We start from the raw sequence: 19,691 nt of genomic DNA, 5'->3' as shown, positions 1-19,691 counted from the left end.
TGTCTGCTATGCGTATTTCTCCCCCAAAAGGGAAAAATAGCTATGAACAAAATATATTGTTAGAAGACACGATTCTCTGCTTTATGTTCCCCATTTTAATGTTCAGCGAACCCTCGAAATCCGGGTCAAAGACTAAATTTGACAGATATCATATTTTAAACTTCACATCATACCGAGCACATACAGTTTGCATGGCATTGTTATATATCTTTTGTAGAATTGGATTGGAGAAATGTACATGGACATGTTAGAATCGTGCATTTTGGGTTTTCATTACACTTTTAAGCAATAAATCAAATATACCATATCCGTAATATGTTAAAATAATAATTTTTAACACGATCCTGTAATGCACACGATACAATAAGTAAAATTAATGTTCTGGATGTATAAATACACAAGCTGTTACGTCCGGTCAGAATAGGACGCATGCACTTGTTCTAATATGATCCTTGGGAAGAGACGCTGATACATGTAGTGATCTTTGTCTTGGATAGAAACAAGTACAAAGGCGACCCCCTTTTCTTGGATTTTTTTTGTTGATTATATAGTAAATCACTGAAGCATGACCGGAGCGGGTCCCCTCTTAAGCAGTCAGTGGAACCTTACTTATGAAATCTTCTGGTAGTTTCTACGGAATTGAGATGTTATAAAACTCGAATCAATGTCTGTGTCGAATGCCACACTCTCTGCCCTGAAAAAAACTTTCCATCAGCTCTCTTAGGGATAAAAAGGTAACATGTTCTTCGGCGAAATATTTTGCCCCTATACTATTCTGATGAAATGGTTGGTTCAAATTTTTTGAAACTTTTATATTTTTGTCAAAGGGTCAAAGTAAATATTTTGTAAAAAAATTATGAAATTAAACGAGCCAAATTAATTTAGTCAAGGTGTTGGGTACCACCTTAACACTTTCAACTTTAAATGTTATTAATCTGAATGTTAAAAAATCCCAATAGAAAATAAAAACCAATTGTTCAGAGAACAATTGAATGTCTTTCAACATCAATTTTATAAATTATTGATGAGAAACTACTAAAATGTTAAATATTTCGTTATATTTTTGCCTGTTATTTTGTTCTCTGAATAATTGGGTTTTAATTATTATTAAATAACACAAGTGTACTTTTACGGAAGGGCTATCAGCAAAGGTATCGACTTAAAGTCATAAGGAATGCACTAGTAGATAAATAACACAAACAGAACAGCCACTAATGTGTACGGTTGTTTTGTCTCGCTGAGTTTGAACTTAATTTTGTAAAAAAAATGCATATATATAGCAAATATTGGCCCTAAGATAAATGTTTGTTCTCCTTAGTGACAAATTTTTCATACCTGTCTAATTCTCTAATTCTCGATAATATTTTTATTCATATTGATATTAGTATCCATATATTTAAACAGAATAATATAGTATCACATGTTTATTTAAATAATAACATTACAAATAAGCAAATAAATAAATTGACATTAACATTTCATAATTGACATATTACAATATTTGGGTCATCCGTTGAATCGACCTAATGTTTGATCTTCACATGACCTGTTGCAGCCATTTTGAACACACGTGCTATGGCGCGGACATTGTGAATTACGGAAGCATTCATTTAAACAGCGTGTTCCTGTTTGCCTCGTTTCCAAAATGTTTGATATTTCTGCAGGAATATTGTCATGAATATGTTCTCTTCGACTAAGGTTGTCAGTACGAATCAATGGAGACTGATGAGCGAGCGACATAAAATTCTCTCTTGAAATGCACACTAGTCTGCATCCTCTGTGCGTGCAGAAAGAATTTGTGCTACAATCACTATCACGTGTGCATATATCTGTGCACGAATCAGAACTAGACGGAGATCTGTTTGTATGTTCGTTCAATATACGACTATCACCTCTACAAACTTTACTGCAACCGTCTATCACACAGTTTCGACCTAACGAACAGTCCGAATGTCTTTCGCATTCAGTATTACAATTATTGTTTCCAGTTATGCGACTTGTTTGTACATTTTGCGATGATTGAGCAATTTGGCAAATGTTTTTGCATCCATTCTTGATACAAATATTCCCAAAGTTACAGTCTCTATCGCTTAAACATTCATTTACACAGTCTAATGGGGTATTAGTAGTTGTTATAAATCTTTCAATACATTCATTTTGACATCCATTTTTAAGACACGCCATTCCAAATGAACAATCTGAATCGCTGTTACACTGATTTTGACATAGTGTTAAGCGCGAATCCGTCTTGATAATTTTTCTCGTACTTGAGTCATCTTGCTTACAAATTTTGCGACATCCTAACTGTCTACAAACGAACCCAGCACTGCAGTCTACATCTAAATTGCATTCATCCTTGCACGTACTATCGGATCGAACATTGGTGGGTATTTGGATAATAGTATGCTTTGAAAGTTGTCTGTCTACATCGGGTTCGCATAATCGATTACAGCTACGTCGCCTACAGTACAAACCCTGACTGCAATCACTATCATACGTACAGTCAAGACGACAAGCATTGGGTAGTAATGAAGACTTTGGCTTTTCCTGAAAACCAGCTGACAAAGACGTACTCAACCAAGGTTGTTCACTAAATGCTGAAGAAGTACTCCTTGAGGCGTCAGCGTTAGTCCAAGGACTCGTTCTTTGGTGTCCACAGAATGTATTACACCCTTGTTGATAACATTTTGATCCCGTAAGGCAGTCAGCATCTTTAAAGCACGAGCGAATGCAGCGACTTTTGGTTTCTTTTGTCGTTTCTAACTGACTTACAGGTTGCTTTTCTGTATTATTAAGAACTAGTGCAGTTTTAACACTACAAACTTTGCGACAGCCTTCTTGAATGCAAGTGTGTTTGTGGGGGCAATGAACATCACTCAGACATCTATCGTTACAGTCTTCAGTTGTAGACTTAGTATTTGATATTTGAATTGTTTTGGTCATGCTTGTCTGTTCACAAACATTCCTACATCCTTTTGAAACACATTCGAACCCTTTTTCACAGTGAATATTTCTTAGACACTGATCCGTACAATTTCTTACTCTTCTTAAAATTGACGTCACAACAGGTTTCGTTGGTACTGACGTTGCCTTCCTACTGCTGAATGATTTACAAACTCTTTTACAACCTTGTCTCACGCAGAGCGACATTGATGCACATTCACTACTAGTGTCGCATTCGTTTTTACAATCGGTAGCTTCGGTAGATGTCGGATTACTTGCAGATTCATTTGACGATGTTGTTTTAAATATGGGTGACGTACATATCGATCCACATGACAACAATTGACAACATTTGTGGTCTCCTGGACACTCACTGTCTTTATTGCATTCAATAACACAAAACTCACTAGTTGGTTCTAAAGATTCGGGACATACTCCAGGTTTGTTAACGTCTGCAGATTGTCCTTCGACAACACAACCTGAAACTACACCAAATGGAAAAAAAATTAGCCATTGTTATAATAGCTGTATGTGTTTTGCTTATTGTTGAAGGTAATACGGCGACCCATAGTTGTTAACTTTGTTATTATGTCTGTTAAAGAGTTGGCTCATTGGCTATCTTCTTATTTTTTTAATCTACGATTTTTATCAATGTGTCACTATATAAGTCTTTGTGTATTTTAATAAAAAAAATAATTGACAAATAGTTGTTATCAAACGAAGCGATTGTCAAATGCAAATACAACGAATATATTAAGTAAAGATCCACAGAAATGATACAGTAATCTTAAGCTTGAATCTTAGAACCGCCTCTTATCGAAAAGAGGGAAAAGATATATATACGGATGCAAAAACAATTTGATGGGGAGGGTGTGCTCGGTGGCCGAGTAGTCCTAGTACCTCAACTATTGTATCACTAGCCTGTCAACACGGAAGTTGTGACAGGTGCGTTTTCTTCGAAATAAAGGGAGAATCGAGCTAAAAGTGATCGAGAAAGAACTGAACTACACACAAAATCTTCACAAGACATCTACAGAGGTCAACATACAGCCTTCAACAATAGACAGGTCTATGCAATTTATCATGCTGGTCTCTTTTGTATCAAGTTTTAGATTGCATGTCCATTGACCTCTTATTATTTCATTATTTAACGAGGATTATTCGGCAATGAAAAGATTTCAAAAGTCACTAAGAATGAATATAAATGAGATAACGTGGGGGGAATCGTCAATGAGACAGCAAGCCAATAAGTTAAATAACAAAGACATCTAAGAAACTACATATCATGGTATGGCATTGATATTGATTGAAAATGAAAAACCAACAAAAACATTTTTTTTATCATATTGCAGAGATGTGAAACATTGTTATATTATAACAGGCATTAGTCTAGGAGTTTTTTTTAAAACGGTCGAAGTCTAACTTTACCGAGCCATTTTGTATTATTTTGCATGTGACGTTTAATATTTATTTTGAAGCTCATAGCGGTGGCATGGACCTCGGGTCTTTATCCTTCAAAGATAAAACAATAACTCTCATTTTAATACAAATACTAATAAAATTAACAAATCTATCATGAATAGAGAGAACAACTCTATTTTATGTAAACAAAACTTTTTCAGATTCTGATTTAGATTTAAAAAAAAATGATAATCCTTAAAGGGAAACTTCGCAAAAAAATCAAAAATTGATATTATGTCCATTCTGTATAAAAATGCTCAAATTTATAGATATTAAAGTTGTATTCCGCTAAATAAGAGATCACCATCGATTTTTAATTTTAAGTATCAGTTCTCTGCGCTCCGCCATCTTGTCACCTTCTCCGATAACAAATCCCGATATGTCTATAAACCACAAAGGAACAAAACTACAGTAAACGATGTAGTCGTAATTGCGTGTCGATATTTTGTCAATCGTACGGTTGTTTTATCTGACTGACTAACTTGATACGGAAAATGGTCTTATTTTTTTTAAATAACCATATAGTCTGTTATTTTTAAAATGATAATATTGTAATTAGTTAAAAAGTCAAAGTTCAAATCATAAATAAGTGTTCCGTGGAAATTGTTTTCGATAATCGAATTCGTTCATAATTCTTTAAAGTAATAAACTTTATTTAAATAAATTCGGATCTTCCCTCATCTGATCACAAGTGTGGCTAAAGGTATTACTCCCAAAGGTATTGGAAGGGGTGAAAGGTGACACGTGCAGGTATTCAATCGATTTCCTGTCCGGCGGGCTTGCAAGTTCATGCATCGTTTCACCTCTGTAGGTATTGATCAGTGTACACGACCGTAACTTATAACTTTCCATTTTGAACTATCAGGTGCATGTATAATATACATTTTTGTCTTGCGTTTCCGAAAGTGATTTAATATACTAGTCATAACTGAACTCATACGCAACATTTCTGGTGTAAAGAATATTATTTATAAAAAAAAAATAATACAAAAAAAAATATTTGAAGAAATACAAATCTATTTACATATTTTTCCAAGGATTAATTTGGGAAAATGTTATATATACTAGTGGGCAATAGTTTAGGACAAATTGGAACATACCAGAATTATTGATTTAAAAAAATGTGCGCACTTGTCGACGATTCGTGTATACATACGCCTGGGTAGAAAGTTACGGAACTATAGTCAGTAGCGCAATTTAAAATATGTATACATGTATACATTGAACATTAGAAAGAAATAACATGTTGTGTAAATTGTGGTAAAAGTTTTGTAAATAGACTAGTCCACGTATGCCAACAGTATGTAATCAACGAATTTGATAGACTATTGTATACAAAAAGAAGAAGAAGAAAAAAAAGAAACAATTTGATTTAAATACAGGTCAATTTATAACTTGCTTTGGTTCATCGAAGTTAAGAACATAGTAAACTCACAGATTTATATATCAATTAGATTGTTCTCGAATAAAGGACTAAATTCGTCATCATAATTGTTCCAACATTCATGTAAAATATATGCAACTGGACGTACACTAATAATCCCAAAAGGGATGTGAATATTTTCTAGGAAAACTATTGAGTATCAATTTCGGGATTTATTTTCTTTCTTGATATTCAATGACAGCAAATTAAAGAATAAACTGCTTGTCGGATATTTGTCCGCTTTAGGGGTATTCTTGCAAGTTGAACAGACTTATAATAACATTCAAAAGTAGGGAAAGATAACATTAAATTCGTTGTCTTTTAATTTTAAACATCGTTTGTCAAATAGTTATTTAAGTATATATATACGTTGGGAGACGACGATTATTATAGTAGTCTCAGATTTTAATAAGGACGGTCCCGATTATGAATAAATTTGGTTGACGTTTTTTTACACTTGAAAAGAATATCTATTCGTAATTTTTCTATTCCATTCCATGAAGATCCTTAAATTTCCAGTCAACTTTTTAAACCTCTTAAGTACAAAAGTATTTTTTCTTTATTCGTACATATTATATTCCGCTTCGGTAGAGTTATCTTCAGATAGTTTCAGATATTAATTAATACATGGCTTTCAAAAGTTTAAATGTAAGTGTTCTCGTACATTTTTTCGCCTAATAAAGACAAATAAAAATGATTTAGTAATGCTATTTCTAATTTCTAAGTCCCCCCTTTTTTATGAGACATAAATCAAGGACAAGACTTGTATATCATTTCATTCTGACATATGAATTAAGTTTCCCGTCTTTTATCGAAAATTGTGTATTTCTTAGTAAATTAACTTATTTGAATTCAAATAAATGATAGCACCAAATATAATTAAATAATTCCATGGCGACCAATTTTTATTTGTCACCAACTTGAATATGTATTTTTAATGTGTGTATTAAATGCTCCCACTGATCCGAATAGACAGTCACACCTGGCAAGGTGTGCCCTAGAGGCGTGGTTAAATACCGAAGTGCAAATAACAATTTACCTTTCAACAAGCCATCTACGAATATTACCACAGAACCGTGAAAACACACATCGTATAAACCTAGTCATAGCAGAGATAGTAAAAGGTCAATAAGAGTAAACCAACATATTGTCTTTACAGATTATTGTACTTTAATTTGTTCACCTTATCAGTCCGAAAATGCATTTATTAAAAATAAATTTATAACTTTTTGTGTTGTCTACCAAAACTATTCGAATATATACGTTTAACATAGAAAATTTATATCACGAATGAGTACAATTGAACGTCTGTGCGTTTTATCTTCTTATTATCGTTTGGTTATTAGATAAAGCATAAGTCATCGGCGCGCTTACGATTACGTTAAAATATGATTAAAAACCAAGACTTTTAATGATTGTATTTTAAATCCCGGCATGCAAAAATCAGGAGAAAACGTCACGACCTACAGGAAGTAGTTGATATTTTTTTCATTAATTATTGAATTTCTCCTTTATTAATGCACATATAGCGATAAAACTTTGTGAATATATATATTATGTCATAATGAAAATATTTAAATCATAAGTTAAAAATCGTGAATTTTCCCTTTAACTCTATCTTAAACGCATGATTTGTAAACAATGAATTCCATTCAGTCAATTTTTTGTGTGTATGTGTTGTTTTTGTTGTTGTTTTTTTTGCCCGATAATCTTTAGTTTTTGTTATTAATTCAGATAGTAAACGCGACTTTATAAAACTGTCCAAGAAGATCATAGCGATTTATTAAAACATTAAACAGATTCATTCAAATATTTCATGCATATTCAGGACGAAAAAGGGTTTTTAAGAGTCCAAACACAATCGAAAGAATAATCCCCAATGTATCCCCTCTTAGACTATATTTCAAGTCCTTGTATCTTTTGATGAAGCAAAGGTTCAGTACTAAGGGTACGAATGGGTATGGGTAGGGGACCTTTATATCTGTATTCTTTAATTCTTTCGCTCATTTTTTTTTTTATCTTAAAAAATAATTACTTTTCTGTATTTACTTGATTTATAACAATATTTTTTGCATTGTTCTTTTCTGTAATCAGTATATTTTTATCCAACTCTTTAATTTTTGCAGTTAAATTTCATATTTAAGCATTCCATTATTCTCTTAAAGATGAAATAAAACTATATATAGAAGGAAATCGCTCGAAATCACTTCCGCTATCAAGAAACTGGCACTAAATCTAATGTTTAGAAAATGATCAAAATAATTATAGATTGAAATAAGATTAATATGTCAAAACTGTTTATCCTTACTGAAACTGCAACATTATTAAATGACATGAATGAAACAAATGAACCCTAAAAGCTGGTGTGAACATACAGTCATGTGCATGTACGAAAGTTTGAGTTTTACAAGTTAAAAAGACAACATGACAACGATATGTCAATGTTTTTACAACAGGTAATCATCTATTTCAGAATTATATTTAACATATTAGAATTATTAAAACCTAGTGTTTCAGTCCATAAATTGTAAATCAATTTACCTAGTATCTGTATGACGAGAAACACCAGTTGCCAATATTCCGTCGAAATCCGCCACATTGTATTTGGAAACCTGTGAAATAAACATGACAATTTCATTTCAAAAACAACGTACATGTAATGAGGTATAAACACGTGTCATTAAAAAGAAGAAAAAAGTTTGACTATACAAGAAATAATTGTGGTTTTCTTTATATTTATCGTTTTGTCGTCTGCTTAATATTGAAATTAAACATGCCAACAACAACGTAAACAAGTCTACGAAACTAAATGCCTACGACCTTAAAATGTCATGCTCATTTCCGGGAGTCCTAAAATTATTAAAAATAAAATTTAAGCATTTAGGAAGAGAAAATAATTGAATAATTAAAAAATACGGTATGGGTCTAATTTAGTAACACAATAGTTTTCTGTTGTCAACGGAGACGATTTTTGTGTTACCCTGAAAATAATTTGTAACGATAAACAGATAATTGAGGGTGTGGATAAGGGTTAGGGAATAGACAATATTTGACAAAATATATATAAAGAATTGAAACGAATGGCCATAGAAATACATAAACAGAAAAAAGGATAAACTTCCCATCCCCATCCCCACTCATTCAGACTTTCTTATATAGAGCTTCAACTATGTGTTGTCAGCTATCTTTTGTTTTTTACACATCGTGACTTATATGGAAAATTGTCTCATTGGCACTCGGACCATATTTCTTATTTTTATATATATTACAAACATTTACAAAAAAAATGTATATGCAAAACAGTTCTTTCAAAACAAGATACAGTTAACCACATGGATGTTAAAATACTATATGAACTTACAATTTTTTTTTAGCCCCGTCTTCTTATTCAATTGACTCACCAGTGTTTTCAACTTTAATATATTAGCATGAACCAACTAGCATTCATCGAGGTATACAATCGTAATGAAGGAGCATACTAGAAGATACTAACATTCGTTTCCCAATGTTACCAAGATTTCAAAAATGCCTTGTTCTATAATACGTTTTTCTACCTCCTTATTTCTATCGGAAATCTATGGTATGTGGTTTTATATTTACCTAAAATAATAAAACAGTCATACAGTTCCTAGGTCTCAAATTAGCTTTCAAAATATAATTAACACTTATATTCTGTAACCAACTGCGTTTTTGGACTCTTTTTGTAATTGTATATTCTCGTATTGATGTATCGGTCTTATAAGCGCAGCTGTAAGGTATGTTAACGATATATCGCGAACAAACTTTTGGTTGCCCAAATATATGAAAAAAGTAGAATCATTCAATATATATTAAACTTTATGTTTAAAAAATGTACACACATTACTAACAGTAAAAAATGTTTTGGTGGTGTATGTATCAAAGGAAACATCTCTAATACCTTTGATTAGATAGCACAGTCCAACGGAAATGTACCTAAAAGTAACCTTACATGTTTAACCCCGCCACATTATTTATGTTTATGCCTGTCCCAAACCAGGAGCCTGTAAATTTAGTGGTTGTCGTTTGTGTATGTGTTACATATTGGTTTTTCGTTCATTTTTTACATAATTAAGACCGTTCGTCTTCTCGTTTGAATTGTTTTACATTGTCTTATCGGGGCCTTTTATAGCTGACTATGCGGTATGGGCTTTGCTCATTGTCGAAGGCTGTACGGTGACCTATAGTTGTTAATGTGTGTCATTTTGGTCTTTTGATGATAGTTGTCTCATTGGCAATCATACCACAACTTCTTTTTTTTTATATAAATGTCCATAATGTTATTTCAATTTCGAAATGTTAACCTCTATGGCGATTGGGTTATTCATGACCTTGACTGGATATGCAGCCCTCGCACGGTCGGCTATTAACCTCTTCAGCTGCTTCTCTAATTATTTTTTTCGTGAAATATCATTTTGACCTAATGTTCTTATTTCTCTCTTCGAAGTATTTTTTCTCTCTTTTAATCATATAAAATTCAATCTGTTTTTAACATTTCCCTGAATATATTTTTCTTTACAGACATCATTACCTTTTAAAATTTAAAACTTATTTATTAAATGCATTTCTTCTCAAGCTAAAAACAAGTAGTATAAAATAAAAATAAGTACAATTTTCTTACCTTTTGCGTAACCATATTATTTAAAACCTTGTAACTTATAACAAGTCTTACATATCTGTTTTCACTGTTCATCCGGGCATTTGACGTATATTGTTTATCAATCATTATGATAGTATACATGTTAAATCTTCAAAAAGAGTCAGTTTTATAGATGAATATATTGGTTTGTTACTGTTATTTTATGGATGACCAATACATAATTGTTTAGTAGAAAAAAAAATGTTGTTTATTATTATGTCTCTGTTTACATGATGTATTTATACGTCTGTAAAATAGTTTTGATTGGAAGCATGTACTACATCTATTTAAATTGTTTTTCAAAGTCCAAATGATACTTAACTATTTACATATGTTCAAATTGTTGAACTGAAGCCTAATCCAACACGATGAGAAACAATCAAGAGTTTTTAATTTTAAAAATATCCATATAGACCCGCCAATGCACATAAAAGAGGACGGGGCTACGACAAACGTCAGAACTATTTTTTACACATGAAACGAAAGAGTGATGAGTTATTTTCTCTCTTTTATTTATTTTATAAATACAATTTACCGAAGATAAAACTATTACTATTTCTTGTCTTGATGGAATTTTTATTGTAAGCTGTTGCTAGCTGTATGTAGAACGTTTTTTTTTTTTTTTTTTTTTTGGCGCGACAAAGTCATCCGAACGTTTATTTTTTTCGATTTTTTTTAATACAACTACTATAATTATCTTTCATCATATTTTCATTAATTTCATTAATCTTCCCGTTCCATTATGAGGTTTAATGACAGTCTTATTTTTTCCCTTTATTAACACAGAATCCTTTAACAAAAAAATAATATATGAAGTGTGTTTATTACGATTGCCCGCATAATTACAATGTACCACTGTGACAATAGACAGTTTTTGCATGTAAATGATTAATATGTTACGTCTTCATTTCATTATTTGTTTGTGAGTAGGAGGAATAATAAACACAAAATTAGTGTCACATCAAACCACACGAAGCGTTTAGTCTATAACTTTGTACCTAGTAACATGTGTCTATTTATAGACAAAGACGCCCTGTTGAACCCATTCGCGTTTATTAAAGAGGAAAAAGATACAGTTTGACGTTTGTTAAATCTTTTTTTGTAACAAATCTTTTTTTAATTTAAATATACATTGATGTTATAATTTGACCCGAGTTAAACGTATTCTGTTTTATTTCGAACGTTAAACTCCGTATGACAAGGTTATCGCTTAAGTGTTCGCTTATTTCTACCGTTTGTTTTGACTAACATGACATATTATGGATAACATAAATCAACAATGATTGAAAACAAGTTTTAAGTGTGGATGTTTCTTTTATGACTTAAACAATATATTTTGGTGATGTTAACAGTAATAATTAGGTATTGAAAATAATAAAAAAAATATTAATCTTATTTCTTAGCTAAACAAACCGATTTCAATTTTAGAAACAATGATTACTTAAAACGACACATTTTTTTCATTAAAAAGTATATTAAACCTTCAAATTTATATATCATAAAAGGTACATTAGGACACATTATGCAAACGACAGCCAAATTTGTTCATTTGTTATTTCGGGGCTTTTTATAACTTGATGTACTGCATGGGTTTTACTCATTGTTGTAAAATGATAGATAAAAAAAAAACCCAGAATAACTTAATTCTTCAAATCACTACACAGACAACTAAATACTGAGCAACACGAAACTACTTTAAATCGGGAGCAATCTTTGTTTTCATTATTCTTCAACAGACAATTTGTGAAGACTTCTTCGTACGTATTATAGTATAAGTGAAAGGAGAAGCAATGTATTTACAATTAGACCCTTTGTTTGCAAAACACGCCAGATACTAAAAATTAAATTCTCAATCGAAAAATTAAAATATTGAGATTGTCAGTTTAAGGTTTGTTTTTTTGGTCAAATTATTGTAGTTTTGAGACCATTTTTACCTCTTTAAACAACCAGGTGTGTCTATGTTTGGAAACCATTGATAAGTCAAAGATTTCCATCAACACCTATTCCCAAAGGACAAGTACATAGATATAAGAGGATGTGGTATGAGTGCCATTGAGACAAATCTCCCTCCAAGTCACAATTTGTAAAAGAAAACTGTAAAAGTCAAAGTACGACAAGGAGCCTTGGCTAACACCAAACAACAAGCTATAAAGGGCACCAAAAGTGACTAGTCTAAAACAATTCAAACAAGAAAACCAACGGTCTAATCTTTATATTAAAAAAGAAATTGAAATTAGAAATAGTAATGAACCACATTAACAAACGACAGGTTTTTAACTTTGGACAGGTGTAACTGTCAATGAATATGACGAATTTTAATATTTTATTCACAGCCTAATGTAGCACAGATGAAAGTTGGATCCCCTTTTACGACCTTTTAAAATTTGAAGACACAGTCACACTTGCTGTTTGTTTGCTTAGTTTACTTTATTTAATTTTTTTGAACGTTTTGCTTTAGTTTTTCCCGTTCTGGTAACCTTTTCCTGTTATTTTTTTCGTTGTCTTCTTATTTATTGTGCAAGAGTAAGTGTGTGTATTCAACTGTTTGTAGTGTATCTGATGAAAGACAACATATCCTAGTTTTATGTAGATTTCGGGGGAGGTAATTGTTCTGTTCTTGTTTTCTGGGGAGAAATGATAATGCTGTTTCTTCTTTGTATCAAGCATTCAATTTGAATTTATAATTTCTTGATGTTTACTACGGTATGTTTTATGCTATAATTTCATGTACGTGTTTATTTTCGTTATGTATGTGCACGTGTATGTGTGGATGTATATGATTTATTGTGTGCATCAGTTTTTTACGTTTATCCTTGTGCATAAAAAACGTAGACACCAAAGACACATTCAACTATAGAGCATTGAGTATAAGAAAAAAAAAAGAATACATTTTTGAATTGTTATTCATTTTATTACAAAATTTAAAAAAAATATCAGAATAATAAACTATCACAGTAGTTTGAAGAAAAAAAATTGCACGCTAATAAATAAAGGATTTCAAGGAATGTAACTAAAACTTTACATCTTTCTATAATTATTTCCGAGTTTCTTTCTTATACAAACACTTCTACCACGGCGTGTTGCACAAACTCGTCCTCTGGGACAATCACGATTACATTGGCTTTTATTATTGCCTGTAGAGAACAGTGGAAGAATGGGTTTCTGCAACTTTTTTCCAATATTTGGAATCTTATGTCCATTTCGATTATTACCAAAAGGTCCATTAGAATTCAATGGGAGAATTGGCTTCTGCAATTTGCCAACAGATGGAATCTTTTGTGCATTGTTTGGTATATACATGTCAATTGGTTCTACCGGTGATTTTTGGTCAAATTGATTCACCTGCTGATTTGTAACGAGGCGATCTCCTTCCACTAATTGATTAACTGTACCGGTATTTTGATCGAGCACGATTTGATCATTAGTAACAATATGTTGTTGTACTTGTTGGTTTCCATAAGATTTTCCAACGGATTTAAGCATGGTTGTTGCAATTGCACCAGAATTTGGATCGATTATTATTTTTTGTTGGTTGTGTAGAACAGGATTAGATGTTAAGATTTCTTGTCCAGATACATCAGTCGGAACGTAATTGTCAATTTTTTCTACCGGTGAAAAATTGTCGTGTTGTTGTAAGTGTCGGTTGTGAACAAGACCTACACGTTGTCCGTTAGATGTTATAACTTGTGTAAGTCTGTTCACTATTTCTGTATGTTCTGGTAATTCGTGTTGATTTATTGATTCGAATGGTTCAAGAATAGGCTTTACCCCATTTTTCTCTTTCAAATTTTCTTGAACATATGTATCGGTCGTTTTAACAGGTGCAACTACTTCTTTGTGTCCCTGTAAATTGTTTGGAACGTATGCATCGACAAAATTCACTGGAGATGATTGGTCAACTGATGATTTAAACATGCTTGTAAGAGTACCAGAATTGGGATCGATATGTATAGCTTGGCCTCCGTGTATTCCAGAATTGGATGTTAAGACTTTCTTTCCTTCTGCATGAATGATTTCGGCGTTTTGTCCATCTACAAATGGAACTACGGAGCCTTTTGGTAGCGATGGATTAAATTCAGTATTTGGGAGCTCGTTAAGACATATGTTCTTACAACGAAGAATACAGTCAGTTCCCTGTAAACATAATATCCGCGCTAAACAATTGTCAATACAAATTTGAAGTAAACCAACATTCTTAGAGGTTGCCAACGTATCAAACATAACATCAGCATTTACATCTTTTGGAATGTAGTCGTCCATTAGCTGTCCCGGTGAAATTTTTTCAACTTGTTGTAATTGGCTTTTGTGTACAAGATCTCCACCACGTCCACCACCTACTAATTTGTGTACCGGTAAATTTTGTTGAACGTATGTATCGACTGGGTTCCCTTGGTGTACAATTTCTCTATCCGTGTCTTTATTTATGGATACCATATCTGTTGTAAATTCACCAACAACTTCCCTTCCTGTTCCAACTTGCATATTTTGATTCATTTGATCATGTTGACGAAAAACCTCTTGAACTTCAGGAAGGGAAGGTCTAATATTGATGAGTGGTAATTCTTTAAGGCATAATTTCTTACAACCTGGACGACAATCATTTTCTACGCATCGAGAAGTTACCACACAATTGTCAATACAGATGTAAAGTAGATCGGCATTATTTGAACCTGAGTGGTGTTTATCCATTTCATTTACAAACCCTCCGTTAGAGGTTTCGAATTTTGTAATTGTACCAAAGTTTGGATCAATAAGTATACTGTGGTCACTTTTTATTATAGGATTGGATTGTAGGATTTCCTTCTTACCAGTAGAATCTTTTGGACCGTAGGTATTTGTTTGTTTTCCTAAAGATATTGGATCAATTTGTTGCACATTGCCATTTCCGTCTACAAAGCCTCCGCCAAGTCCATCCGATGTTATTACGTTTGTAAATCTGTTCATTACTACTTTGTGATCTTGTAAATCATTCGAAACATAATTGTCAATGGTCTGGACGAAAGGGACTCCTTCTTTTTGTCCTGTTGAATCATTTGGAACATTTTTATCAATGGATTGAACAGGGGCTACTACGTTTTTGTTTCCTGGTGAATCTGTTAATGCATAATCGTTGATTTCTTTTTGAGACCCAAGTGAATCGCTCGAAATGTATGAACCTATTGGTTTGATTGAAGATACCATTTCGTTTTGTCCCATGTGGTTTATCTCATCTTGTTGATTAACCGATAAAAATTTTGTATCAAGATTACCAAGAATCTTAGTTTTTGTACTTGCTTGGAGGATTTGGCCGTTTGGTCCCAGTTCAAGTGGAACAATTGAACTTTTTGATAATGAAGGAGTTAAGTTTACATTTGACAGTTCGTTAAGGCATGATGTCTCACAACGAAATCTACAGTCCGTTCCTTGTAGACAGGTAGATCGCACCAAACAATTGTTTATACAGATTTGAAGTAAATCAGCATTCATTGAACCTGTCAGCGTATTCTCAGATCCTATTTGAGGATTTACGGTTTTGGTTAATGTGCTAAAGTTTGGATCAATTAACCAAGGCTTTTTACCATTCTTACCAATATCCGAACGGCCTAGAGGTGACATTGGAATAGGCAAGTCTAAAGGAGATACTGCTTGTTTTTGGCCATGTTCTTCATATACATCTCCTCGAATAGGTTGTGTGTCTACAATAACTTGTGGTACTTCTAGAATCTTTTTTACGCATATATGCCTTCTGCATCTATCAGTTGTTCGTTGACACACGAAACCCAGGTCGCAATGTTCATTCCTTATACATTCGCTACCACATTTTGGGTCTCTTCTCTCCGTGTAAGACCCTGTAAGAAAAAAAGCCATATATTTCAATGTGAGAACAAACATTTTTTTTCGGGTATGGTATTAAAACACAGCAAAGTCGAAACATTTCTTAAATTCAATTCAACATAAAGTCTATTATCTACTATGATTTGTGTAAGTTATCATTTATGTTAAGTAAACGAAAACAACAATTAATTTTGAAAAAAAAAGCCTTTACCATTTACTGGTTGGTTATTGGAAAATTAACTAAAGAATAAGTTATTATTTACGTACCTGAAGAGAATGCTATAGCTCCAATCAAAATTATCACATGTAGTCTGGTCATGTTTGTATTCTGAAAAAAATGTAAAAACAATTTTAGAAAATCTCAATTTGTTCAGAACGCCAGGAGAGAGTTTCATCGACATAAGATTCCTCAGTGGCAATCGAACCAAACCAGTTGAGCGTTAAAAAAAACGAAGTCCAAAGATTATAAAAATAAATTGTACGTAATCCAGCTAAAGCCATCTGTACCCAATTGTTAAAAAAATCTTAATGTTTTTGTAAAATGTGACTCTCTATAGACAGTATTTATATACAGTAAATGTATAAAAATGGACGACTTCAATGATATTTCATGGCATAAAAGTCAGTTACTTTGCATTTTGTATGAAATGTATCTCTTGTTCATAAAGCATATAATAATTGATCTTAAATGTTATTCACAATAATTAAGGCTTATTTATGCTTGTCAGTTCGTTTTTTACTTATTAATTAACCATTGACTATCTATTTAGTATCTTCCACCCCAATCATTTATTTAAACAATATTATCATTTATTATTTTATGTTTGTATGAATTATTTACAATGGAAAACTAACGTTGCCAAATTTATTTAATGTTGTATCTTAAGAAAAAGAATACTGCTGCCGAATCCCAAATTTAAAGGATTTTTTTTCTTCTTTTTTTATAGTCTTTCTTTTTCTTTTTTTGTTTGTTTTTGTTTTGCATTTGTCATTAATTTTTTTCTGCCTTTTTTATAGTTTTTCTTTTTCTTTTTTGTTTTTTTTTTGTTTTTTGCATTTGCCATTATTTTTTTTTATAATTCTCTCTTTTATTCTGTCCTTTTTTCTTAATTAAATTTTCTCTTTATTGAATAATATGGAAATAATGGATACATACTAATATGTTGTATATACTTTATAATTTTTAAAACTAACAATTACTAACAAGTTTTCTGTATAAGTATACAATTTAATGTTTAACGAGGCCGTGATAAGGTGCCAATACTTTCTGAATTAAACTAACAAATGTGAATGTTTTCAATAAAGTATGTAAAATTAAAAAAAAAACAATATTATTATTTAAATTATCTGATATTATATTTAAATAACCGTTGCTTATAGAAATAAAGTTTAATGTTGTGTCATTTTAAATTTATACATTATTGCTTATTATTTCTACGATTTTTTTTTTTTTTTTTTTTTTTTTTTATGCTCACAAATTCTTTTATCATAAATTTCATAGATGTTTCAATCTTACCTTATAGTTTCTTGTGTAATCATATAATGTTTTACAATTTATTCTCAGTTAATATATATACCTACGGTAAACATCCGTTGTAGCGAATCATTTGTCAAAGTTTGACATGTACAGGGAAATAAAATGTTTAGGATAAATTTTACCTCATAACCGATGACGTAAATGTATTGTGTTTTTAATTTCACCTCTTTGTGATCAAAGACTTTTAATTGACCATTTTCTATCAGCTTACGATTTGTTGTTTTTTAAGCATTTTACTTTTTTCCTGTCTATGTGTGACACACCCTTCTGATCATGTACTGTGTTAGTTTGAACATTTGGTCAACTATTTTTTCTAGGAATAAAGGAAAATAGTAATTAGTGATAGGCAGAATAATTAGATTTATCAAATCCTGAAAATTGGACAGACTTGTCTTATAATCAAACATCCTTCTTAATGATGTTAAATTTCAACTCACGTTTGACAACCCAATGCAAGCTACACAATCCAATTTAAACAAATGCAACGCTATCATTAATCTTTACTCTCGGAAGTCACAGACATTTTGAATCAGTTAATATTGGAAAAGAGATGAAATGTGTGAAGTACCGTATAGCAGGTTATTTTCACGAGTGTAAAATTTTGCGATTTTCATTGACCATTGTATACGAAATATTTTGGCGGATTCAAATTTTTTATTAATGCCTTTGAATGTGCACTTTTAAATTGGTTGAATTTATTTTGGCGATTTTGTTCTATCCGCGAAAATAAACGAAAATGTACGGTCCGCGAAAATAAACCGCTAACTGTGACGATCAGACTATATCTTAAATTTGTTAACACTGTCTTTTTATTAGGGTTGCTAGAGGTTGTGAAGCGAATACTGTAAAATTTGTTCAGTATGTTATTCAAATAGATAAGTTTAAGCTGTTTCTCATTTTATATTTGATTTACTAGCTAGCTATGTGTGTGCACTTTAACTTTTTTTTTATAATATACTTAAAGTGATATGAAACGAGTGAGTGGTGATAAATAATGTTTGTCCAATTCTTGAACCATGTTTACATCATAAACATAGTCCTCTGTGCACGATTTTATCATTATTTTCGCAAAAATATATCATATAATCGTCAATTTTTTCTCTCTGTTTGTTATGATTAAACAAATATGGCTGCTCATTAAATGCCGTGTTTTGAAGCCGAGTTTTACCGATTGTCACCTTATAGTAAACAAATCACAAAAAGCATGGGTATTGAGCACGTGTTTAACATGTATTACCAGATATTTGTTTATTTCAATGACAGATCCATGCGTATTTTGGTCACCGGCTTTTTACGAGGAGGGTTACGTACGGGTCACTATGCATACGGAAAAATATGTCGGCGAATTGCTTCCTGGAAGCAAGCAATTAAAAATAAGTAAACTTCTTCTAAATGTGGACAAATTAAAGAATTTAAGAGCAAAAGGTCCCGTTTGAAGGCAATACATTGACCGATAATTGTGAAATGTTTAAACATTGTGAATTGGATGGAGAGTTGTCTCACTGGCATTCATACCACATCTTCTTATTCATATATAAAATCTAGTTCATACAATGTGGGTACAGAAGCACTTTTTTATTGACACCTGAATTCATTGAAAAAAGCTTTTCAGTTTATGGGGGAGGGGAGTATTGGATGGGCCCTAATCCCGTCATCCCGGGATAATCAACATAAATCCCGAGGACCCATATATTAAAAAAAATCTCGACATCCCGACATTCGAAAAAAGAATTCCCGGATCCCGAAACAATCAATCTTGAAATCCCGAGCTTAACAACACCCGTACCCGACGTCCCAAAAAAGGGCCTGTCCTCTCTCGTTTATGAATTAACAAATAGTTTAATACGATATCTTTG

At 31.9% G+C, this 19,691-nt stretch overlaps 2 protein-coding genes across 2 annotated transcripts; both read right to left on the bottom strand.

Moving 5' to 3' along the window:
* Window positions 1-1,506: 1,506 nt before the first annotated feature.
* On the bottom strand, window positions 1,507-10,614 carry LOC134718733 (keratin-associated protein 10-4-like). Its single transcript, XM_063581457.1, has 4 exons — window positions 10,467-10,614; window positions 9,189-9,427; window positions 8,369-8,439; window positions 1,507-3,428 (listed from the first exon to the last, which is right to left on the bottom strand). The coding sequence occupies exons 3-4, from the start codon at window positions 8,424-8,426 to the stop codon at window positions 1,507-1,509; spliced, it is 1,980 nt and encodes a 659-aa protein (XP_063437527.1). The 5' UTR covers window positions 8,427-8,439; window positions 9,189-9,427; window positions 10,467-10,614.
* Window positions 10,615-13,379: 2,765 nt separating this feature from the next.
* LOC134724669 (uncharacterized) lies at window positions 13,380-17,826 on the bottom strand. Its single transcript, XM_063587840.1, has 3 exons — window positions 17,815-17,826; window positions 16,566-16,626; window positions 13,380-16,312 (listed from the first exon to the last, which is right to left on the bottom strand). The coding sequence occupies exons 2-3, from the start codon at window positions 16,615-16,617 to the stop codon at window positions 13,503-13,505; spliced, it is 2,862 nt and encodes a 953-aa protein (XP_063443910.1). The 5' UTR covers window positions 16,618-16,626; window positions 17,815-17,826; the 3' UTR covers window positions 13,380-13,502.
* Between the last annotated feature and the right edge of the window lie 1,865 nt (window positions 17,827-19,691).

The sequence above is a fragment of the Mytilus trossulus genome, chromosome 1 (assembly GCF_036588685.1).
Source record: "Mytilus trossulus isolate FHL-02 chromosome 1, PNRI_Mtr1.1.1.hap1, whole genome shotgun sequence".
Lineage (NCBI taxonomy): Eukaryota > Metazoa > Mollusca > Bivalvia > Mytilida > Mytilidae > Mytilus > Mytilus trossulus.
The sequence above is the reverse complement of the archived record's forward strand: the minus strand, read 5'-3'. Positions and strand labels throughout refer to the sequence as shown.